We start from the raw sequence: 27,072 nt of genomic DNA on the forward strand, positions 1-27,072 counted from the left end.
TAGAATATTATTTAACCATTTTATTCCATTGATTGGCATTTTTTCTTTTTCTAAGAACCCAATTAAAAAATGTACTTCTAGGTACAAGACAATATAGGTATTTTAAAGGCTTGAGCCCGTATTTATTTAAGCAACTGTTATTTCTCACTTTCCTTACTCTTACACTCTATCCTGTCACTTCTACCATTCGTGCCAAGAATGGGGGTCAAGGGCAATGCACCCCCTATTTATGCCCTCGCTCTACCCCTGTTCCCCTCCAGTCACTCACATCCCTTCCTTCCTACACCGCGCCTCCCGCTCCTAGCATGCACTTAAGTCAGTCACCCCCAACCACGTTTCACCACCCCCCAACCACTCCCCCCTCACACAGGTTAACCCTGAGGGACCCCCACCCTCCCAGGGATCGTCACTCGTATATATATATAATATATATATATATATATATATATATATATATATATATATATATATATATATATACACACATACATATGTTATATACGGAATTACAAATGGTACATTGAAATTTCGTTCTGTTCGATATTTTATTTTAAAACACTTAAACTCAAAATCAATTATTGTAAGGTGACATTGGTTTTATGTTTGGGAATATTTTTAAGAAAAATAAAAAACTGAAATATCTTGCTTGCATAAGTATTCAACCCCCACACATTAATATTTGGTAGAGCAACCTTCCGCTGCAATAACAGCTTTAAGACTTTTGGGGTAAATATGTACCAGCTGTGCACACAGTGTCGGAGTGACTGTGGCCCATTTGCTCTAGGTTGTTCAGGTAGGTTGGACGATGCTTGTGGACCGCAATTTTCAAATAGTGCCACAGATTTTCAATGGGATTGAGATCAGGACTTTGACTGGGCCACTGCAGGGCATTCACCTTTTGTTCTTGAGCCACTCCAATGTTGCTTTGGCCTTGTGCTTGGGATCATTGTCCTGCTGAAAGGTGAATTTCCTCCCAAGCATCAGTTTTTTAGCAAACAGAAGCAGAGTCTCTTGCAGTATGTCCTGTATTTAGCTCCATCCATTCTTCCTTCAATTGTAACAAAATGCCCAGTCCCTGCTGATGAGAAGCATCCTCACAGCATGATGCTGCCACCACCATACTTCACTGTATGGATGGTGTGTCCACACATAACGCTTTGAGTTTTGGCCAAAAAGCTCTATCTTTGTCTCATCTGACCACAAACCTTTTCCCACATCGCAGCTGGGTCACTCTCATGCTTTCTGGCAAACTCCAGACGTGCTTTCAGATGGTACTTTTTGAGTAACGGCTTCTTTCTTGCCAGCCTGCCATACAGTCCAGTGTTCTGCAGAACTCTTGATATGGTTGACTGGTGCACCACTACTCCACTCCCAGCCATTGAACTCTGTAGCTCCTTCAAAGTGATAGTTGGCCTCTCTGTGGCTTCTCTCACAAGTCTCCTTCTTGTCTGAGCGCTGTTTTTTGAGGGACGGCCTTTTCTTGGCAGTGCCTAGGTGGTGTGATGCAGCTTCCACTTCCTGATTATTGATCCAACTGTGCTCACTGAGATATCCAAACACTTGGATATTATTTTGTACCCTTTCCCTAATCTATGCATTTGTATTACTTTATCTCTAACTTCTGTAGAATGCTCTTTGGTCTTAATTTTCCTTCAGATTCACAGCCTTACCAATGATCCTTCAACAGTGGGGTTTTTATCCAGAAAATGTGACAGCAACTTTAATGGTTCACAGATGGAGGCCAATGGTAAGGTAATTGTGTCCCCATTAGGGTAATTTCTTTCATCGGTGCAAACTGGGAGCTTCCACAGCACAGGGGTTGAATACTTATGCAAGCAAGATATTTCAGTTTTTTATTTTTCTTAAAAAATTTTCCCAACATAAAACCAATGTCACCTTACAATAATTGATTCTGAGTTTCCGTGTTTAAAAATAAAATATCAAACAGAATGAAATTTCAATGTACCATCTGTAATTCGGTAATATTAGAGAACTGGTTAGGGGTCTGAATACTTTTGCAAGGCACTGTATATATAAAACAAATAACATTTGCTTCAAACATACACCTGATCCCACTTTTAAATGTGGAGAAAAAAATATCATCATAGATCACAATTATAATCAGCAAGTAGAAATGACTGAGACATTAAACCAATTATACCTGCTGTGCAAATACTGGTATTGAGTACAGCAGGGCCCTCGTAAAAATAGATTAGTGGAGTTCTATTGAAAGCATGGCAAGGCTATGTTAACTGTCTACTCTCCTGACTCTTCGATCCTTTGAGGAGGTGCATGTGCTATTTTTTAAGGTTTAATTAATGCAGCATGTGGTTATTGACACTAGGCTCATTAAAAACAAGATACACGGTTAATCTGAACAGAACTGCAAACGGCTTTTGTAATTTAAAGGCAACTGGAAATGAAAAGTAGAAGGCATGAAAGTAGAAGCTTCTTTGTCTGACTCCTATCTGTTAGAGGTGAACAGCAACATGCCTTTACCCTTGTAGGGGTGGGGTGAAGTGGGTATAATGAAAAATATCACAAGATAGATTAAAGCATTACTATGTGCTCTTAAAGAAGATGCTGTTTGTGTTATCTCTTGACAGAGTAAGAGATAACTGGACTGCTACCTGGTCACAACAAAACAAGCCTATCTTGTTTAATTTTGTGCAGTCTATACAGCTTCATAGCTGGCAGCATTGAGCTATTAAAGCTTGTTTTTTTCAAGGTGTGGTTGGGTCAGTTATTCTCTTGTGACCTGAAAGATTTCTGTTTATTGAATTTCAGTCCTCTTTGAAAAAATGGTCATTAAAACCCAAAGAAGACAGTCATAACCAATAATAAATAACCATATAATATACAAAGGGGCGGTAAGAGGTTCTTCAGAAAATCAACCAGCTACACTTTTTACCCCACATTAATCTGGGTGCACTGCAGAAGTAGTACAAACAAAACAATTTCTCATGAATGGGACAGCATTATAATGAACATGCTTGATAATAGGAATACATGGTCATAGGAATGTAACATTAATTAATGTTTACTTCATCGGAATTCAATATGAAATAAAGAATGAAATGTGTTGTATAATAAAATGTGTTATTTCGGTAACATGTTACACTAGTGTCTCTTGTTACTGTGTATTTAAATAGCAGTTACAAAGTAAATACATGTGTACTTACACAGCATTACAATGTTATTATTCATAGTTACAATGTACTTAATGTGTAAATAGTTCTATGTAATATATAAGTGCACAATTGTATCAGAAAAAGATTATGGCTAGGGTTAGAGCTAGAATTAGGGTTAGAGTTAGGGTTAGAGTTATAATAACATTCTAAGTATGTGAAGTACACGTTTATTTACAAAGTAACTACTGTTCAAATACACAGCTATCAAAGACACTCAATGTAAAGTGTTAGAGTTCCTTCTGAAAAATAATGTGCAGTGTATCTTGATATTACATCCCCAACCAGGAGGGTGTGAGTGATCACTTTACTATTAGAGACTATAATAGTAAAAGACAACTATAAGACAGAATTAGGTTGATGAATGAGGCTTTACATCAACTCAGTCTGCTAGGTATGAAATCAATCATGATTCATTGAAAATCAGAAAAACAAACCAATATCCATTTGGGTTTAGAACCTGCTCAGCTGCATGTATGTGATGTTTGTTAAACCCAGTCTAACAACAGCACTGTCAGTGACATTCCAAGCAGCCACCTTTTATTTGATCCCTTTGCTCTCAGTTTCCACCTGTTACCTGAATCCATGGCCATCTGTCATTCTCGGCGGCAGTCCAGGCATTCACCAGGCCCTTTCTGTTCAGTCTGGCAAAGTAGGGGTACCATTTCTGGAGGCCAAAGAGAGCGCGATGTGTAGACGAAGCTGTGATCTGCTGGTTGGATATGATGCCACCCTCCATTCCAAGTGGACCAGAGCATTCTGTCAAGAAAAACCCCAGACTGCAGGTTAAAACAAGGTGACCTGAATAAAACAACATTATTAAAATAAAACGAGGTTAAACAAAACACTGAAGTACCCAGAAAGGTATGAGCTTTGGTTTCGCCGTCCAAAATACCATTCTGGTAACTAACGGTCTTTTGAAAGTCTTCTCCCATTTCAGCAAGGGGATGCATCGAGGTGAGAAACAAAGAGTCCTCAAAGCCTTTTACTCTTCATATACTAGCACACAGAACTCACACAGTAAATGAGCTTTGCCAGTGAGTATCAAGACTATTTCTGATATTAAAGGTTAGGTCATTTATCATCCCAAGCCCTTATTTCAATTTGCAGGAATGTGCTAACTAGAAATGCATGATAGCTATTTCTGTAATTGTGATCCAATGTTCATGAGCCAAGACAGCCTTTTTAAAAGATGAAAACAACATAATTCTCCAGATCATAATTTTATTTAGCAAAATCTGTAAAGCTGTTTTATAAAAGACTGTGATGTAACAAAGTATAACTATTTAGAAGGTGTGGGTATGTGGATTGGCCACTGACCAATATTTGTGACCAATAGTTTTAACAACCAACAAGAACCACCCAGTGGGCTCTTAAACTATTACTCTTTCAATTGCAAAAGTTGCATCGATGTGACAACAGAAAAGTGTAGCACAGGGTACCCCACGTCTAGAAGACAGTAGTGGTGTTCAAGTTCTTGAAAAAACATCATACGTCATCTTAGATAACCCAAAGCACAAGTGTGACATTGTGCCATCAATCCACAATGGGGTTTTCAAGTGTATTGGGCCAAGTGATCCTGTTTCTGGTTTAGAGTTATTTCTTTGAAAATGTATTGGGATTACTTAGATGAGGTTTAAAAAAGTATAAGAATTACTAACATTGTCACTTCTAAAAATGAAAGACTACTGTTAGAAATGATTCATATTTAATGTACAAATATTATGTACTGTGTTAACACTCCAAAGCATAATTTTATTTTACAAATGTTACTAAATCATAAATTTCTTGTCCTCTACTTATGTGACTAAGTGTACTTTGTGATAATTTACTTATTAACATCCCATTAAAGGTTATGTATTTCTATTGCATATTTTGCTTTTTAAACGGTTTTCTCTGTATCTGTATCAATTAATAGGAGGGTATATCTTAAATTTGCAAGGCACAGCAACATACACAGAATTTGCCCTTTCCTCATCGTCTACTCCACACAGCTCCTAGTTTAGGTCCTGGTACTGTCCTACCTTGACTACTGCAACTCCCTTCTGGCTGGCCTCAATCCCTCTGCTATCCATCCACTCCAGCTCATCCAAAACTTTGCAGCCCGCCTTTTCTTTTCCCTTCCTTGTTTGTCCCACACTACACCGTTACTCCAATCCCTCTACTGGCTGCCTATTGCTGCATGCATCCAATTCAAAACTCTTGTACTCGCCTATTGCTGTCTCGACCTTTCCGCTCCCTCCTATCTCCAGATTTCTCCCTACACCTGCTCTCACTCCCTCTGCTCCTCCACCACTGGCAGATTAGCTGCACCCACCCTCCGCTTCCCTGCTTCTGGAGCCCGCTCCTTCTTCACCCTTTCCCCTCAGTGGTGGAATGACCTACCCACAGATATCAGGACTGCTCAGTCCCTGACCAACTTCTGGAGCCTCCTCAAGACACATCTGTTCAGAGAGCATCTGTAAACCTCACAACTCTCGATTATATTGGACTATACGGCACCCTATTGTACCAGTACTTGCATCAGCTTGCGCTTGCACTGAACTGTTCCATACCTTGCCAAATTCTACTACCGCTCTTAATTATAACTACTTCCTGTATCTTGTACTTGATTTTACTCTTATAACAAGGGCGAGGCTAGGAATGGAAATTTGGGTGGGCCCCAACTTCTGGTGGACGGGCAAGTACCAAAGGTCTGATGTCACAGGAAATAGTTTACATTACAAACATGATTTAAATCAATACTTTGCGTACATGAAATATCTCCCCTGGGTTTGAGCAGAGTAAAGTAGCCAAGACTGAAAATGTATGGTGCCGAGTGAAGTAAGGCAAACATTTTCTGCAGTTTATAACAGTAGTTGCACGTATACACTACAAATACAAAGCACATATGCACGCAACCTACAGAAAAAAAACAAAAACTAAATAAAATCCCCAAACAAAAAAGCAGTACTGTTTTTGTCTTAGCTGTATTGTAATAACTTGTTACCTCCGTAAGTCGCCCTGCATAAGGGTGTCTGTCAAGCAAAAATATAAAATCAGGCTAAGGTCCTGCTGCCTTCAAACCAAAACTACAATCTTAGCTGTGCTGAGACTACCTCGTTTCCATCTAGAAATGGCTGTTCTTGTTTATACTGCATAGTTGTACTGCATTTAGTACAGCTAAACAAAGATATTGTGGCTGAAAAAACGTAACAAGCAGACAAAAATATATATTTTTAAAACAACCTTGCGTGACACATTGAGCAACACGTTCAAGTTTTGTAAACCTTTTTAGGTCATTGTAGAATGACTCGAACACCAATCATGAAGTCGGTATTTGTTTGACCCCGTTGCCATAGTAACTAAATGCACGGCACAGATAAAAGTATGAATTCACAGTGTGAAATACTGTAAGGAAAATAAATGCCTTATTTTTTCACGGTAAATTGCAATAAGTTAAAAGCAACTTATTTTTTACTTACAAAATCAGCTCTCGATTTGCCAATGCCTGCTATTGCTGCAGTACACATTCCAGACAGTAATTTTTCAGTTCCCAAAATATTTTTAAGTAGAAAAACTGTCTATAGATGGAACACTCCTAACCACTCTCCCAACTAAACCACTTAAAATGTTTGAAGCAGACAAAAAATAAATGTACTTACATATATTCACAGTGAATGCACTTTAAAAAGTCAAACAGGCAGCATCACCAAACCAGTGAGAATACAGTATTATGTTTTAAGCAATTACTAAATACAATGAAAGCCAGTCAATTACTTACCATTGCCTAGTTAGTATCCTCTCGTCTCTGCTCCACCTCACAGGATAAAGCGTCAGGGCTTGCATTTATATAGTCATGACACTCCAGAAAATCGCATATATCTCTTCAAAGAACTAAAAGCGTGTGCATATTTGTTTTGCGATGTTAACCGCAACACTACTAACTTACTTTAAAAATGCACATTAAAATAAACATCTGGGACTTTTCAACAGACTTTCAACAGATCCGCGCCAACTGCCTCACAAGCTGTCAAACATGGCTTGCACATGATTCGTTGCGTGAGAGGAAGATCCCACCCAAATATTGCATCACAATTACTACTTTGATTTGATTGGCTAAAGCCTGTGGCACTTTAAAAAATAGCCTATTTGACCTAAACTTAAACACCCACCTTTGGGGCGCACAGTTGACGTTTATTATTTTATTTTTTTTAAAATGTACCTGAGGTGCAGATTTGGGTGGACCTGTGTGCAAACTGGGTGGGTCGTGGCCACTGTTTCACACGCAACGTTTATTTTACACACAGTTTAAAATTATAATTTTTCATAGTAAAACAGGTATAAAAGGCACTGCATATCAACAGGACACTAAGTACTGCATCTCCAGCCAAGCCCCACCCCTTGTTTGCTGTATTTATCACATACCCCTTCATAGTCTTGCATACTGATAAATCCTCTCCTGATAACTCGTTTTTCACCAAACTCCTCAACAATGCTATTCAAGTCATTATTTTTATTACTATAACATCTCAAAAAGCTTTGCAAATGTCTGATATTCTTTGCGCACTAGATGCGGAAGCAGCTATCTTCTTTCTTCATGTCTGTGTTATCTCTGTGGTGCTGGGGCTATGTGTATTGCTCAGATCTGCCTTTTTTCATTTTCTGTCGGTCTCACCTTAGCCATTGAAAGGTTTTCTTGGCTTTTTCTGGAGAAAATATATAACAAAACTATAACAATACTTCAGACTGGTGTGAACAAGGATTGCTCATGCAAACCCCATCTTAAATTAAAATATAGTTATGCATTCATGAATGAAGGAATTGAAGACAACTTGTTCTGAAAATTAACAAGTTAAATTATTTTTCTTTGAAAATTATTTTATACAAGTTATAAGGGATACAAGGACATGTCGTTCTTTGGAAATAAATTTAATTTAAGAGAATTTCCTGCCTGGGATGTGTCTTGACCCTCTTGGGATTACATCTGCATTTTTGAAGTCATGTGTACTGTGCATGAAGCTCTCTCTGAGCGTCGCTGTAGAGTGTGTCATTTCATAAAGAAAGAGCTACACTGGTGAGCTGCAGGAGCACTCCTGCTCACATTAGGGAATGTGCACCTTTCAATTTGTGATTCACATTGTATACACAGGAGATTACATTTTAGTCAAAAATGAATACCATCCTATCTGTTTAATACTGGTAGAGCAAAATTGGACTTCCGTAACAAAGCATTAATTGTGTAAGACTGCTTTAACACAATCTTAGTATCCAGCTGCTGACCACTGCACCTTTAATCACATTCCATAGGGTAAGTACTGCTAATTAAGTTGCACTGACTTGAGTAATTATTAATACATCCTTTCCAAAGTTGAGATCTATTATTATTATTATTATTATTATTATTATTATTATTATTATTATTATTATTATGTATTCTTAGCAGATGCCCATATCCAGGGTGACTGGCAGTTATTACAAAATATCACAATACAAAGTATCACATTACAAAATACACCACCCATGCGATATATCCGGTGCGTCAGGTCCAATATAAATCCTCTAGGCAACCCGCTTTTTCTCATTTTTTGTATAAAAAGCAGCACACTGTTTTAATCCGTACAGTGGAGGGTAATTGAGTCTCATCAACTTCAGTCTTCAACTAATTTCATGAGTCTTCTTCTCCTTTCTTAAATGCACAAACCCTCTGCATTTAAAGAATCCATTCCCAACATAGGAAGCGTGTTGCTAGGGAGCTGACGTCACTACCTTGTGGCTTTTGCTAGTGCATTGCTGCCACACGTGAACACCTTGCTGGCTAAAACAAAAACCGCTTCAGCAAGTAGCTATTTAATTTGCTTTGTGTTATTGTGCAATGCGTGTGTGCATGATAACAGTACGATATTAACGCTTTGTTTTTAATTGTTTTGTATATTGCTGTTTGTGATGTGCAGTACAAAATAAAACACACAGCAATTCTAAGTGCCAATGTATATTGCAGATAAGGCATACGCATTTAGACAGTAAAAATGGGGAGCCAACTCCAGCACCGTGATATATCCAAATCCCCAGTATAGCGTGGGACGATATAACAAGGGGTCATGTATCACATTATAGAATATCACATTATAGATAAGAGCAGTTATAAAGTAGAAAATATTGTCAATTTCAAATAAGAGCAAAATAAGGAATATAGTAAATAATTACATGTAAGAGCGAGTTCAACTAAGAGGGTTTAACTTACAGTACAAATATTTGCTTATACAACTAAAGTCCATTAAGAACATGTAGTAAGTACGATAGATAAATACGACTGATTTCAAATAAGGACAATTACAAAAAATGTGAATACAGATACCTATGTGAAAATAAACTGGACCTGACACTACTAAGAGGCACTGCATAAAAGGACCGCTAAGGGTTGTCTTATGCACATGCAGTGTGTGAAGGTGTTTTTCAGAAAAATCTGTTTAAGGTTTGCTGTGAAGCCACTCCAGTCCCTTTGCAAAACTGGAATCCTACAGCGCCTAGAGGGGGTGGAGGGCATCTGACTTCACAGGAGGTTTCAAAACACCAAGGTGTGAATGCTTGGTCTTACTTTAACCTTATTGTAGGTAGGAGTTAATCCCCCAAGGAACCATGCAGGCACACTATGTTCCTTGTCATCAAAGTCATGGTAGATATCATCTCAGATCAGGTATCACTCACTAGGTGGTATGACAAAGGATTTTAGTTTAAGGGTTTCGTGTAATGCTGCAGGACTTGAATTTCAGTGTGGGATGGCGGGAATCACGCATTTTCCAAGCTGCTCCTGCATATCTGCAACTTTCAGTGTGAGAAAATCATGCAGAGGTATTTTAGGACACCAAGCAGCTATATTTTTCACCCAATTTATAATACCTGAAACGCTACAACAATCTACAAAGAAATGGGTGTCAGTGAGGAGATCACTATGAGCCGCAATGAGTAGTTTTGGTTAAAATACATACATTTTAAAAAGTGCTGGGTATTTTAAGTGGCACAAGACTTTATCCTCTCATACGTGATTCTCAGTCGCTATCTTTAAGCATTATAGAAACTCAGTATACTGCAGTATAAGTAAACAAAAGGCAATATTAAGTTTATCTAGGTGTTGTTTTGCAAGCGGTAACTTTCACTTTAACTCTTAAAACTCAGCCCTATTCATTTTGGGGCTCCAGTGCACTGAAGGTTATGCACATATTACTCAGGCACTGTAACAGCCACCAAATGGCTTGTTTAAAGGTACAGACTCGGGGCTTTCCAGAGACGTATTCGGTGTGTGTATGCAGTACTCCTAGCCAGAACTACAACTGCCTGAAGTTAAGCCTCTCATCATGTGGCAGACTTAATGATCTAACCATAAGACTCGTTTTGAGTCTATTGCTCCGTCATCGTAGCAGCTAGACTGAAAGGGGAGGTATCATTAGCCATCTATGATTGCAATATATATGTAACGCCCCTCCCACTCCTGTTAGTGTCTGAAGTACACAACACCTAACTCGCTGTAAGTGAGGAGACCTGAGTTCCCAATACTTATTTAAATTATAATACTATGTAACACAATTTTTGTTCCTGGGTAGTAAGTGTTATTTCCTAATTGCTTATGCCGCAAAAGTATAGAAAATGGCTATTATTCCCCACAAACTTTGCTTTTGTGACCAGGACAGTGATATTTTGAAATTTACCTATTTCCAATGAGAAAACAACATATGAATCCAAATTAACATGTATTTATACTAAAGTAATACAAAAATGACTACAAAAGATTTAGAAGCAAGTCGTTTTTCTAGATTTACGATTATACTGTAAATCACTTTCACGACTCAGCCCCCAAATCTAGTGTCCCATCATGTTCTCGTTATACTGTCCTTGGTAGCGACGTTCAAAGTCCAGTATATCCTGATGGAAGCGCTCACCTTGCTCCTCCGAGTACGCTCCCATGTTCTCCTTGAATTTATCAAGATGAGCATCAAGGATATGGACTTTGAGGGACATCCTACAGCCCATTGTGCCGTAGTTCTTCACCAGCGTCTCAACCAGCTCCACATAGTTTTCGGCCTTGTGATTGCCCAGGAAGCACCGAACCACTGCGACAAAGCTGTTCCAAGCCGATTTCTCCTTACTAGTGAGCTTCTTGGGGAATTCATTGCACTCCAGGATCTTCTTTATCTGTGGTCCGATGAAGACACCGGCTTTGGCCTTTGCCTCAGACAGCTTAGGGAAGAAGTCTTGAAGGTACTTGAAGGCTGCAGACTCCCTATCTAGAGCTCTGACAAATTGTTTCATAAGGCCCAATTTGATGTGCAGTGGTGGCATCAGCACCTTCCGGGGGTCCACCAGTGGCTCCCACTTGACGTTGTTCCTCCCCACAGAGAACTTGGTCCGCTGTGGCCAGTCCCGCCTGTGGTAATGAGCCGTGGTGTCCCTGCTGTCCCAAAGGCAAAGATAGCAGGGAAACTTGGTAAAACCGCCTTGGAGACCCATCAGGAATGCCACCATTTTGAAGTCTCCTATGACTTCCCAGAAAAATGCAGATATGTATCCACTTAGGCAGCTGAAACTAAACTGAACTGGTGGGCTTAAGGCCCCTGTATTTATACTACTATAACAGCCATTTTCTATACTTTTGAGGCATAAGCAATTAGGAAATAACACTTACTACCCAGGAACCAAATAAAAATAAAAAATTGTTACACTGTGTAATTTGTCTGTTAGAAATGTATGTGTACTGTTTCTTTAATGCAGTGCCTCCACCTATGTAAGGGACATCTAAATACAGGTGCACCCCTTAATAGGAATTAACTAACCCCAGTATCCACTCACACAACACACACCAACAGAAATAAGTAAACAATTTACTCAAATAAATGCGCAATAATAAGGTATTTTCAATAATAACATAAACAAAATAAACAAAGGCTAGGTATTACAATAAATAACATACAATCAATATTACAAATAATATATTTACTCTTAAATAATATGCGTGGCTATGCAAAATAATTAAACTCTTGCACTACAGTGGGCCCACACACACATGCACAAACGTGTACTCAAGTACCCACGACTAGCAACACCGTTCTGTTTCTTGCTTCCGAGTTAAGTTCGTAGAAGGACACAATAAACACAATGACAGCCGAAAAATCTTCTTTTCCAACGTGGCCAGAGGTACTCGGGGCTTTCTCCTGGTCACCCCGAGTGCTATTTGGGTCTCAGCAGCAGTTCCAGACGCCAGCAGAAAAGTAAATTAATAATAAACTAGACTATACCATACAATGGTGACTGTGTACAGCAAACGTTTGGTTTACTGAAATATATTAGCCTCTTATACTCTGCTAATAAAGTACAAAATATACCGTTCAGATAATATTTATTTTACTATAAAGCTTTTCTTTCACTCCCTCACGTTGCATCTGTTCCTTCGCACTCTCTCGAACCTCCTTTTTCTCTCGCACGTTGTGTCTGTCTCTCCCCACACTCTCGAACCTTCTCTCTCTCTCTCTCTCTCTCTCTCTCTCTTCTCAGTCAGTCCCCTCTGCGTTAGTTTTACGATTCAGGGAGGGGGTTTAAGGTGATGGACAACCGATTAACCAAGTCTCCCCTTGAACATAACCATCCACATCGGAAAAATCGATCATTTACCAATAAGACCACGTAGAGATTGATCAACGTTCTTTGTGTTGTAAAAATAAATTCCCTTATCACGTCTAAACAGTCGTCCCGTCCCGACTATATATTATATATATATATATATATATATATATATATATATATATATATATATATATATATATACACACAATTTATTTTGGAAAAGCGTTTTTTTTTTTTTTTTTTTTCTACATACATTCTCACCTCTACCACATATAGTATGCCTGAGTCTTTTGCAACTTATATAATATGAAAGGAAATTTTGTGGCCTTTCATTTGATATGTTACATGCATACAGCACAAACTATTCAGTAGTTAAAACATACATAAATGAAAACAGTGAAAAACAGGCTGAAATAGGGCTGACTGTAAAGCTTTTTTTTAAAAAAAAGAAATGGAGCCCTAGTTAAAAAGAAATGGATCTTTTTCTTCTGCTGCAGCAAAAACTTCACTTCAGGCAATGGCAAAAGCAATGGAGAGTGCTCTGTCTCACAGTGATGAACAGCTGCTAGGTCTCCTGAAAGCGACTTATTTTAAAGCAACACCAGTGTGAATGATGCACACACACACACACACACACACACACACACACACACACACACACACACACATATATATATATATATATATATATATATATATATATATATATATATATATATATATATATATATACATACACACACAAAAGTGCCTTTTTGAGACATTCCCCCCTAAAATTTTGGCATCCCCCATTGGCTGCAGCATAGGGGGGAAATCCTCCCTTCACACACAAATGAAATTCAAGCCCTGTGCTGTTAAAATATCATGAGCACAGGTTAAGCTGGCATAAAGAACACCAGACTTCCATTATGTGCACCTCTGGATATGACGACTAAGCTAGACAAAGCTTATATACTTGGTCCAAAGAACTAGCTACTGCCACAGGCTGCAGATTGTGAGCAAATCCTGAAGGCAAGAACAGTGAAGAAGCATGATACTACATTACCTATTGCAAGATTTCACTTCAGAAATGCAGCTTTTGCAAGTGGTTGAAAATGGAAGTTTTGTGTTAGAATAGCTGGTGGTACTGTAAATAATGATCTAACCATAAAGAACAAAAGTGAATGACAAATAATGTACATCATTGAATATTAAATAATCCCTTTAAGACACAAAGGCAAAATGAAATAACCGGGCTCCAGCATATTTGTTCCTGTGTATTTTTTTTAAGGGTCTGTGGCTGAGTAGCAACGTCCCCAGACCAGGAAGCTGACAGACACACCAGGTACTGCTGGTTGAAACAAAAGGTTTAAAAAAAAAAAAAAAACGCTCACAGAGCAAAATAAAAGTTTAAACAAAAATAGGCTCACATGACACAAAAATAATCCATCCACCCAAACAAGTATCGCATAACAATCTCGCGTTTTGACTGGTCCTTGTCTGTCGGAGGAATATGATGTAAACAATAGTGGGAAAGCATTTTAACATTGTGATCAGAGAGAGAGAAAGAGAGAGAGAGAGAGAGAGAGAGAGAGAGAGAGAGAGAGAGAGAGAGAGAGAGAGAGAGAGAGAGAGAGAGAGACAGACCTGCTTTCCAGAACCTTTCAATTAAAATATAATATTGTATTTTGCTGTACTAATATAACAAACTATGGGTGACTATTACTTGAGCTGAATTATCATGTTCTGCACAAATGTAAGAATTGGCTTTCTGTGGTGATTTACTTTTTTCTTTCAAATAGCTGATATCTATAATCATTCACATGATTTATTTTAATTGCAAATATGCATCCTGTCCACTATTACAGTTTTGTTACAGGATACATTAGTTTATGTCTAACGTAATTTAATCAAAATTTTACATACAGACTGCCCTGTTCTCAGACTACGTCTCAAATTCTGGGCCACTTTGTTTTTCAGATAATGTCCCAAATTCTGAGCCGCTCTGGTTTTCAGAGGACATCCCAAATTCTGGGGTGCTCTGCTGTTCTGAATTCATCCCAGTTCTGCTGTTACAGATGACAGCTGAGTTTCCAGGTCATGCTCAGTTTACCATAAACATGTAAACCAGAACTGGATTGTGAATTCATTTATGAGTAACCCTTAGTACAGGAATCAAAGTTAATGGATCTTTTTACTCTACTACATTTGCTGAAATAGATATCTGAAAATTCATTAAAGCAGACATTTTCCTTTATTAGTGGTTAATATTAAAACACATTTTTGAGAAGGAACATGGTATGTAATGTCTGTCAATATATAGTCATGGATAGGGGTTTACCAGAGTTCAAAATGAACAGAATGGTGAAGTTCAACATATTTTATTCACTTATCAGTTTAAACTGTTGGCTATAGATACTGTTTAAATAGTTGGACTATGCAAATGTAATGGAAAAAATTTAATACATTGTACAACAGTAATGATTCCATGTAATGAGAGATTACAGACATTCATGTGCAAAATACAAGTAACGTGTACAAATGTGCCCCTCAGTCATTTACTGCACAGTCCTTCCCATTTGGAAACATTTACACTGGCCACAAAAGGGTTAACTAAAAGAGTGACAGAATGACACAAATTAATTTTATCAAACTGTGTGACTTACTTAGCCTAGATTGATACTTTGTAGTAGTTGATGCTTCTAACAGTCCACAGGTAGTCCTGATATTGATAGAATGCAACAGGTTAAATGTATCATCCTGTGCCACCTAATAACTGTCTCTAGATTGATACTGTGTTGCAGTGGATACTTCTAATAGTGCACAGATGGAAATGTCTGACATTCTAAACAGCTTGACATTCTAAACAGGTTTGGTAGTTTTTGACGTTTATTCCTACCAATACTATTTGCCTTCAAATGTCACTTTAAAAAAAAAAAATCATATTGATTAATAGCAAGACTGACTTAATGAGCCTTTCTTTTCAGTCCAGCAAATGATGCACAACAAAAGGGAGCTAATTGACTAGTTCGACGCTCTAGCAAGTTAATTGATCAATATCACCAGATTTACACTGCGCCCTTTTTAATTCAAACACGTAATGAATCTCCCCTATTGTTTCTTGCTAATTCTGCATTTATTATGTGCTTCTCCAGGCATTTATTTCGTGAAACAAGCGGTGTGTAGCATAGTGACAAAAACTTCCTTGCAGTGAGTGGAAAGAAATCAGTTTTGTTCAAGGAATGTATTCGCTAGAAACATGTTTCAGCTCATTTCATCATTGGCAGATATCTTGTTTGTAATTAAGGCATTGAGATGGTGTAAAAATGTTAATTACATCTTTAAAGGCAGGTAGAGAGTAGCAAGCCAAATTATAAACAACCAACTTGCATTTTATATTTACCCACAGCTGAGTTTGAGAGAAGAATGTGCTAAATGAAAAATAAATAAAAAAAACAACAAGAATCTTGCTATGCCCTCTACCAGCTTCCCAAAGTAAGTACTGATAAGCAATGGAATGTCCTTTTTTTTTCACACAGATGGAGGGTTCTGAAACTCCTGGAGCAATGACAGACCCTGGGAGGTAGAACCCCTTTACCATACCTGACAGATTGTCATTTCTCACTATTACCCAGGGTCTTCAAACACTTTGGACTCAAAATTACCAGGCGTACCCCTACTTTAAAAAAATGAAAGATAATATTTTGGATTGAAATAGCACCTTTCATCCCATAGGATCCCAAAGCTCTTTACACACGGCAGCTATTCTGTGCCAGCACACCGACACAGCAGTTAAAGTGGGAGGAGTGAGGAATTGCTTAACTAATTGAACTACAGGGGGAAATTTAGGCAGGCCAGATTGTAAGTGTCTGAGTTGGAATTTAGCCATTATATTTGCATAGTATATCTGTTTAAATATTATCTATCGCCTACAGTTTAAATTATCAGGAATAGATAAGGAATATTTTACCAATACAATACAATAATATTTATGTTAAGTTGTTGAAGGGTACTGGTCTCTTAAACCCATGAAAGAGCTGAAAGAGCTGATATAGGCCTTTTTTTTTTTTTTGCAGGTGACCCCTATGCATAACTATATTGATGGATATTACATAGCCAAATGAGATGTCCTTTTTTTGGAATACCATGTTCCTTCTCAAAAATGTGTTTTAATATTAACTTTTAATATAGGGAAATGCCTGAGGAAATCTATTTTAGTGCAATGTAGTTACTTCATTGTAATAAAGAAATAAGCGTTTAAAAAAAAAAAAAACTGTATGTTTTCTGGGGAAAGTAAAAAAGATCCATTAACTTTGATTCCTGTACTAAGGGTTACTCTTAAATGAATTCAAAATCCAGTTCTGGTTTACATTTTTATGGTAAACTGAGCATGACCTAAAAACTGTGCTGTCATCTGTAACAGCAGAACATGTCAAAAACTCAGAAATGCAGATCGGACCAGAGTTCGCATGCAGCAATCTTTCTCCTCTCTCTCGCTCCCATTCCTCCTCCTTGAACACCCACAAGAAACCCCACCCCCGCCCCCCCACAACAGTTTATATACCCATGCCCATACCAATAATTACATCCACTCAAACAATAATTCAATTGCCAAGTCCCTCAACTACACCCAGGTGTTTCCCATTCACCCCTAGAGGCTTCTGAGAAATGTTGTTTTTCAAGGGCTTTGGCCATGACACCTATCCCATGGACTACAAAATGACACCACCCAGTGAATATACAGTTAGGGATCTTGCCCTGCCACAGGGTCCCACACATATTGATACACTGCATGGTAATACACTAACACACAAGTACAATGAATGAGCTTAACTGAAATATTTCAAGTACCATAAAGAATTAAGTGTAAGTTTTCCTATCAGGGCATTTTTTAACATGAGCCATCCTCAGGGTCATTAACTCTAATAAGTGACAATGCTCACTGATTTAGGAATATTAATAGCCGCTTTTCAAATCAGATTTTCTGACAGTACCTGTGTTATTTTTTTTATTTGAATAGAATTGAGTTACATGATGCGTGGTGAATCAGAACCCCATCGTTTAATTTTCCCATTTTGTCAGCACACATGACCAAATGTTTTAAAATTCTGCTAAATCATGCCTATATGGATGATCTTTCTCATTAACGAGCTCCAATCCAAGGAAGTAAGTGTGCACAAGAAGAGGTAACAGGTGTGTGCAAAAACTGCACAGTGACCACACAGCATAGATCATCTCTCTGAGATGTGTCATCAGTAATGACAGATGAATACTGAAATGACAGCTAAATCTATCTCACTGTGCTTACTGATTAACACAAGAAATTAATCAGAAATAAAGTCTCCACTAATGATATTTTTCCAACTGATATTCCAGCAACTTTCTACCAAGTACAATAGTGGGAGCTGGGTTGGAAAAAGAAAAAAAAAAGATGCTTATCTTTATTTCATAAAGGTCCATGGTAAGGGGGTGGAGGTGGGGGGCAGTGCAGGATGAAGCCCAACACTTGAGAGTGAGTGAGTGGGTTTTGAAGATGGGCATGCATTCAATGAGATGTGTGCTGCTATCATGGCACAATGAACAGGGTGGCTTGCTTGAGAGTGAGTGAGTGGGTTTTGAAGATGGGCATGCATTCAATGAGATGTGTGCTGCTATCATGGCACAATGAACAGGGTGGCTTTCTTGAGAGTGAGTGAGTGGGTTTTGAAGATGGGCATGCATTCAATGAGATGTGTGCTGCTATCATGGCACAATGAACAGGGTGGCTTGCTTGAGAGTGAGTGAGTGGGTTTTGAAGATGGGCATGCATGCCTATGAGATGTGTGATGCTATCATGGCACAATGAACAGGGTGGTTTGCTTGAGAGTGAGCGAGTGGGTTTTGAAGATGGGCATGCATGCAATGAGATGTGTGATGCTGTCATGGCACAATGAACAGGGTTGCTTGCTTGAGAGTGAGTGAGTGGGTTTTGAAGATGGGCATGCATGCAATGAGATGTATGCTGCTATCATGGCACAATGAACAGGGTGGCTTGCTTGAGAGTGAGTGAGTGGGTTTTGAAGATGGGCATGCATGCAATGAGATGTGTGCTGCTATCATGGCACAGTGAACAGGGTGGCTTGCTTGAGAGTGAGTGAGTCGGTTTTGAAGATGGGTATGCATGCAATGAGATGTGTGCTGCTAAAGGGTGAATTGCACTAGGCTGTATTATTTGTAATTCACCACATTGGAATGAGGTGGACCCATGTTATCGAGTAGAAAAAATTGCATGTCCCTTTTTGTTTAAAAATCCTTGAACTAAGCCAAGGCTGCCCATGCCCAGGAAGGTTTCTTCATTTTCTTTAGTATTTTGTTTGTATATACATTTTCTTTAAGAAAGGCATCATATAATCTAATAATAACATAGGTATGTATGGAACTTTTATTGACAGCAGAGCTGATAATTGTCACACAGTAAATTGCAAAAAAGTAACAACAGTGCTTGAAATGTTGTTAATACTAGGGTCAGTTAAAATGAACAAATTACCATGCATTCACATTGCTGCCAATATACTTGCAATTTTTACAACATCTGCATTAATTTATTGCTGCATGAATTATATAAGGGAACCCTTATTAGCACATAATAATACTAACATTTTATTGCTTGTTTCCTTTATTTTCACTTACTGTTAGATTCTAACAACATAACTTTATTTCAATGCAATCTACATATTTTAGTTTACAACACAGAGATATATGATTCAACAGTATTAGACACCTAGCAAAATCTCTTTGGTTACTAATCAGGTTATTAAGTGCCTGTGGCAAAGTGCCCACCGCTGTGTGTATTTTGTGCTGTATGTTGTGTGTTAATGTTGGTGTATCATCATTGGTACACGGGATATAGACGGGTCTGTGTAACAATGACTATACACCAACATTAACACACAACATACAACACAAAACAGTGCCTCATACAGAAGAAACAATTTAAAGTCTGAGCATGTGAAACAAACCCAGAACACACGTAAAACAGTTTAAAATAGATTTTCCATATATAACAGCAATAAAGATCTCGGCCCAGGGAAGCTTTCCTGGCTGGACATGAATCCCTTTGGAAATACCCTTCACCTCAATCGTTACTGCTTCATTAAAAATCCCTATATTTAAGTAATCAGAATGTGGTGAGTTGAGTTCAGTAATTTAGCAAACACTTTTTTAAACGCAAACATTTTTTGCATTGCTCTAACACTGCAATTTTTTCTGGAGTCCACATTAGAAGCTGTACACAGAGTTAAGCTGTGTAAAATGTTCACAGCCAAATTGATTTGAAGCAGTGATTTGTCACTGGAACATAATATTGCCAAGGTGAACACTAAATCAACTCCTTTGTCACTCACAGAAATGCATTACAGCTGTCACATGATTCCTTTATTCTGCCAGTGTTCTGTTCAGTGGAGTATGTTTCTAGCGTTAATCTGGAGTTAATCTCACTAATCGTTTCTCATTAAAATGTATTTAAACTCAGCACTCCCACTGTGTGAATATAATGTATGGAGACAGGGCACAACTAAAGACATTCATATAAATATACATAGGTGTATTATGTTTATTTTTCTTATTTCTAAAACAAGAAACAACAGATGGGTCTTTGCACTTATTGCAATCATAATGTTAATTTGGTCAAATTAAAACGATGTTAAAAATGCAATAGGACTAAAAAGAAACAATTACACCGTGTAACAATTTGTATTTATTTTTTTGTTCCTGGGTAGTAAGTGTTATTTCCTAATTGTTTATGCCTCAAAAGTATAGAAAATGGCTATTATTCCCCACAAACTTTGCTTTTGTGACCAGGACAGTGATATTTTGAAATATCACTATTTCCAATGAGAAAACGGGAGCTTTTGTATTTATACTAAAGTAATACAAAAATGACTACAAAAGATTTAGAAGTGAGTAGTTTTTCAAGATTTACATCTCGTAAAAATACTCACTTCTAAATCTTTTGTAGTAAATAAAGTGTGTCTTGGTATTTTAAGCTATTTCAGAGCATTGAAATTTCAGAGCAAGGTTGCCGCAGTGGTTTCCTGAAACTTGGCTTGTGTTTTTGATATCTCCACTTTAAATGGCTGGGCTATTCTGATAACTTGCCATTTTTTTTTACATTTTCAATGTGTTTTTGTTTCAGATTTAATATTTAATTTTAATCTTCAGTGAGGAATGCAGTATTTATACCTGGGATAAATATGCTTCTCAGGACATGAATCACGTTTGTTTTTATTTTAATTTAAACTGAACTCAGAAATATCCTGGATGTTGTAGATTGGCAGCCAAGTTCAGTTATGTGCAGTTGCCTGCCAAAAGCATCTGAATTCTTAAGAGACAGCTGGTGGAGTGAATGGTCTGAAGGGTTACATTTAGCCCCCAAACCAGATTAGCTACAAATGGGTTATGTAAACCTGCATAAATAGTTTAACCCCACACATTTAATTATGACAGACTAAGGGTATCTATGTATAGGTCCAGTACAGTAAATGCTGCAACAACAATTTTGTTCTGTCTTTTTGTTCAACTAGGCACATAGAAGTACAGTATAATTAGTGTATAATTTAATTTACTGATTCATTAAAATTCACCCCAAATAAACCACTGTAGATTGTAGTGAATCTAATCTGTTGTAGATTGTATTCAGAGCCAAGAGATTTGTATTTGTTTTGTTCACATAAACTGCTGATTCATTGCCAAGCATTTTGTTAATAGCTAAAGACAGAAAGTACACAGCAAGCTCTAAAAAACACAGTGGTAATTTGTGCTGTGATCGGGGACCAGCTGGTGTGATTCAGGGCAATCCAAATACAGAACAGACAGAAGATCCTGTAAACAACACATTTCACTAACAATCTTTATATAACAGACACAGATGGATGTGGCTTTTTTGTTGGGGTATTTAGTTTTTAATCAATATTTCCACTGCCCTGCACTGACTGTACCCCGGTGTGATGAAGTGCCCGCCCCTGTGTGTATTTTCTGTTATGTTGCGTGTGATGTGTTAAATGTTGGTGTATAGATATAAACGGGTCTGTGTAACACGAGTGTTTAAAATGTATATTTGTATTTATGCATGAGGATTGCACAGCACTTCACGTGCAAGTAAAAGGTAATAATATGTGAGCACGGGGAATTGCACTTTATTAATTCACGTGCAGTTGTACCGAGACTCCAATTGAATGATTGATTAGCAATCTAGTCTTGGTACAGCTGCATAAAAGCAACATGTTTTCACCCACTCGGGGTTGGGTGTTCGGTGAGTGGAGAACAGGATAGGAGACGGAGGTAGAAATAATAAGAATATTAGTAATCGTTAAATATAAGCTCACCGTGTTTGTTTGTTAGTCCACTGTTTGTTTTGTTAAGTCCGTTTTGTTTGTCTATTTATTTTGGCGAATGTGCCGTGTCCTGTTTTTGTATTGTTACAATCGTTTATTTTCTGTCTGTTTGTTTATTTATTAAATGCTGAGTGAGTCCATTCGCTCAGCTCCACCAAACTCCACCTCTCTTTTTGTTTATTATTTCCTGGCTCTGGTCTGATGCCACCCACTCCGGCCGTCTTTGTGACACCCAGGTATTACAAATCAAAAACACATTTACTGTAATGAAGCTGTATGTACAGCTGGGATGCAGCTTTACATTGTTATAATTGGAAATACTCCCCTCTTGTGTGTCTATCTCCTCCTCCACTCATAGAACAGAGTAATGATTGGGTTGGAGGGAGTAAGGCAGAAGTTGGAAGATTAGTGAAGGCATCTGTATTTCAAAGCCAGTAAAGGAACCATGAGTCTGCCTGAAACTAATCTAGCCAGGATATATTAGCTCATATTGTATTAAAAAATTGCGCCTCAGGTTTTGACGATATTAAGAGTTAATAAAAACAGTTTCACAGTGTAAGGAGAAATACATCAAAGCTGGAATAATAAAAGCACTTTCATCCCCTGAAAACCAACCGCAAGCTGAACTCATTAACATAAATCATAGCACAAAGTATTGGACATTGCTTTAGATTACTGCAAGGCCCAACACACTTGAAAAGACAAGAGGGTGCTAGCTACTAAAAACAATATTGCTTTATTGTAACACCTCTGTGATCCATTTGAAAGGTTATTATTTACAGCAGTTGTTTAAGAAAAGCAGGATGAGAACTCAAAGGTCCATATTTATAATGCATGTTTATCTCTTAGGTACATGTTTAATGTGCTGAAATCCTATGGTTATTTTTAGTTGCTTATTCATAAATCATGTTTATCCCTGCAGGCGCTTCAGTCTGTTCTAAATGTTTACACATGGCTAACCAAATTACAATAGAATTTAAAACGAAGGTAGGACTTGTTTAAGTCTTATTTTAAGCTCTTTCAGTTACTTTATGCAGAGCAAAAACACATACTCTTTTGTTTACTTTCCATTGCTACTGATTCAATAGATAATAACATTTACAATTATATGAAAAAATACATTACTTTTTTTGCACCCATTGGCTAATCCACCAGTGTGCAATTAATTACACTTCACTGTATGCCTATCCACTTGTATTTTCAAGAATAAAAAGAACTAAGCAGTGCCTATCTGACATTTAGACGCATTCAACTAAAAGGGTTTTTAAATAGCTTTTTTTTAATATTGGTTGAAGCTTTGTTGAAAGCCCTTAGAGCCAAACTTAAATTTGCACTTGTGTAACTCTTAGACATGACTAAACTTAAATGCCTTGTAAACACCATTCATGAATCCAGCTCTAAACAGCAAGGTACAGCAGAACCTCAGAGTTATGAACACCTTGGGAATGAAGGTTGTTCATAAGTCTGAAATGTCCATAACTCTGAAAATGAGTTTTCAATGGTTTAATAAATGTGTACACCTGCTACTTACACACTCAATCTAGAGAATAATACAAAGGCTGCATTGAAGTTAACAATTCAATTGGAACTGTATCATAAACATCTATGAAAACCTTGGTTAATGTAGTGCTTGTTTTTATTTTATTTTAAACAAAATACATTCCTGCAGCTTGCACAGACATTCAGCCTCCTTTGGCTTGGATAACAAACTGTGCTTTATTTAAAACTAATTGTTCCTAGTAAAATTCCCTGTACTTGCTTTGAAATCAGCCTCACCTTTCTGGATACATTTGTTGGTACAGTAATGTTACCTTCCCCGTGATCAGCATGGCACTTATAGGAGCGCCTATGTGGTTGCACTGCACTCATGGTTGAGTGAATGGGTACTTCCGGTTGAAAGTGGGGTGTTCGGTAGACCGGTCAGTTAATAAGTAACTAACTCTGAGTTTCTACTGTACTTCCAAAGCCTTGGTTATCCTTTTAATTTCAATGTCCATGACTTTAAAACGCTTGTGCTCAGTGCACTGGCTAACCCCACTGAACACTGCATGCTGATTTCTCGCTGCAACATATTTCGTTACTAAGATATTTAAAGTCTGGCGTCCATGCAAGCAGTCTCACAGGGACAAAGATGCGTCAGTAAATTCATGTTTAACCAAATCTTTAGCTTGTGCTATTTATGCAGTGAGGAAACACTGACAGGATGTTGGTCTCTAGTGTTTGTATCCCATAACTCATCAGAAGCAAAAATATTCAGAATAAATGAATACATTTATAAATAAACAAATAAATAAAAACCCTGGAGACAGTCAGTAGCTTGGGGATGCTACACCATCATCGCCCATAGTATCAATGTATGCTTTATACTCAAAGCAGGCATACGTTCTCTTTTTTTCTGTTTTATATGAACATGCACACAATCAAACACAGGATCTAACTTTAAAACCTCTGACAACTGCTATGATTAATGCATTATTACTGTGGGCCAAAAGAAATTAATTTTTTTTTTTTTTTTTTTTGTTGAAAACACTGTTTATGTAAATGCATGCATGCATATGCATTCTCTTGACAGGAATATGAAATTGCTTTTATCGTTATTAACTTAACAGTTGCAACTAAATGACTAGACAAGATGTGTTAACATTATGGAATGCTGAGAATATTGTACATATTTGTTCACACTGTCAATAAATATCACTGCGCTTTATGATTTGTGTTACTTGTGTTAATACAGACTTTGACACTTACTGTACTGACAGTTCCTTCCCATGAATTCACCAGGGCATTCGCAAGAGTAGTTGGCAACCATATCTGTACAAATCCCACCATTTTTGCAGGGGTCTTTTTCACATTCATTGACATCTGAAAGGCAAGGATGAGCAAATTATTTCAGTGCTGATGGATTTTTTTGTGACCTATTTTAACAAGACTTCAGGTCATGTCAGGTCCTTGGGTAAGTATTATATTAGTCTACTTATTGAAATGCTGGATTGTATAATGCACTGCAATCAGATACACATCTATTTGATATAGCATGTCTGTTTGTGTGTGTGTGCTTTAATTAGGCCTTGTTACAATGTCATACAATCATATTAACCATTTTTATATAGTAATACAACTTTTCAAGTTCAACTCAGCCAAAACACTCAAATGTTTCCAGGCTTGTTTTGACTTAATTACTTATGCCTACGAAAAACTAGTCATTTGTTGTAAGTTTTTTTGTGAATTTATATAGAAACATATGTTCAGTCAGGAAACTCATGGGATACATTATTTATTAAAACAGACTGGACAACACTACATATATTTTGCATTACATTCTTTGACCTCGTCTTTTAAGGCACCCCTGCCCATAAATGAGATTGCAGATAAGTGGAGAGGCTGACTGCAGGGAAGCCATGGGCATGGGGGAAGGACATCTACCCTTCCCCAGTTAGATGAAACCAAAAAGTATTAGATTGAGGCAAGATATACATCCTTTCCTTGCTGATCAGTTGTGCATATTGTTTATTGAAGGACAAAAAAGATTTAATTGATCTGATTGATCTGATCTGGTATTGGAAGTGCCTAAAAAATGTGATTAGATCTAAAGTTAAAGTGAGTTTGTTGCCAGAACCACCGTTTTGCTTAATAAGAATATTCATTTATTTATTTATTTATTTTATTTATTTAGTAGTCGCCAATTGTTTTTATGGTTTTCTCTCAGACCACAGGGGTTGCTGATGCGTGGCGAGCCGAGGGGAACCCCCTGTACAGTAATCGAACAGGTAATGTTCAGGCTATAGGACGCATCGTGCACTCCACGCAGAGCGCCTTTACCGGATGCGTCACTCTGGAGTCCCTTAACATAATCATATTTATAAATGAGAAGAGAACATTTGGCCCTACAATACTCATCCAGTTTCTTGTAGCTACCTGAAAACTTTGTCAAGTCAGATTTTAAAGAATCCTGATACTTCAGTATCAACAGCATGGCTAGGTATCTATTTTATATCCCTGCCAATCTCTATCTAAAGAAGAGTCTCCTACCTTCTGTCCTAAATCATTCTCCACTTTATTTCCTGTGTCTTTTGATACTGCTTTCTGTACTGCACTTAAAGTACTGGTAATGGTTAACTTTGTCAACTATTTTTAAGATTTTAAAGACTTCAGTCAAGATCCTACTCATTCTTTTTTGTTCGAGGCTAAATACCGAAGATTCAGTTCCTTCATGGAGAAGAAAGGTGAAGGCTGGTTGCAGTCACGCACTGTGCTGACAGCCACCCTTATTAACGGTGGCTTTTGATTGGAGTATGATTAATTCAAGCAAAAAAAACTGAATCCAATGGGTTTGATTTCAGAGCAAAATTAACTCTGATAATAAGTGGGGTTAACTGTTGCTATTCACATATAATTAACTATATGAATACCTTTTGAGGTAATATAGGAGCAAAGTATACAATGGAAATGTTAAATTAGTGATTGAGGTCTTCTCTGTGAACTTACTATAAATACAAACCCTGGCTACTTGCAAGATTGCAAATTGTAACAACTAAAGAAAATGTCAGTTTGTTTAACACAATTCAATAAGCACATGATTTAATTCAAAATTAAAAATAGACTGCCTTTTACTAAGATTGTAGTTTATATTGTAGTTAAAATTATGCTCACTCTGTTGTGTGTACGGCTTGTAAAATCTACCTTCTTAGAAAGTAAATGTTACTTTGCATTTAAACACATGAGGCTTTACTGAAGGGGTGCTTGAGAATCTGCACTAGTGATGAACTTCACTAATGCACATCTTAGAAGCTGGGATGCATATTCCCCTGAATTAGATATTATGAGTTGACAGGATAGTTAACAATTCTCCAGGTGTCTTTGATTGATAGTTCTTTAAAGGAATTTCAGTTTTTTTTTTTATTACAATTTAATTCAATCTCTTTTACTTTTCTAAGATGATC

At 37.5% G+C, this 27,072-nt stretch overlaps 1 protein-coding gene across 2 annotated transcripts in view; it reads right to left on the reverse strand.

Annotated features, from left to right (window-relative positions):
- The window catches only part of edil3b (EGF-like repeats and discoidin I-like domains 3b), a 158,496-nt gene that overhangs the window by 65,838 nt on the left and 65,586 nt on the right, over window positions 1–27,072 (reverse strand). For both annotated transcript variants that reach the window (XM_041244836.1, XM_041244827.1), the window contains exons 5-6: window positions 24,881–24,994; window positions 3,766–3,947 (exon numbers count right to left, since the gene is read on the reverse strand). In XM_041244836.1, coding sequence (XP_041100770.1) covers window positions 3,766–3,947; window positions 24,881–24,994 — 296 coding nt within the window. The remainder of the gene's footprint in view (window positions 1–3,765; window positions 3,948–24,880; window positions 24,995–27,072) is intronic.

The sequence above is a fragment of the Polyodon spathula genome, chromosome 1 (genome assembly GCF_017654505.1).
Source record: "Polyodon spathula isolate WHYD16114869_AA chromosome 1, ASM1765450v1, whole genome shotgun sequence".
Lineage (NCBI taxonomy): Eukaryota > Metazoa > Chordata > Actinopteri > Acipenseriformes > Polyodontidae > Polyodon > Polyodon spathula.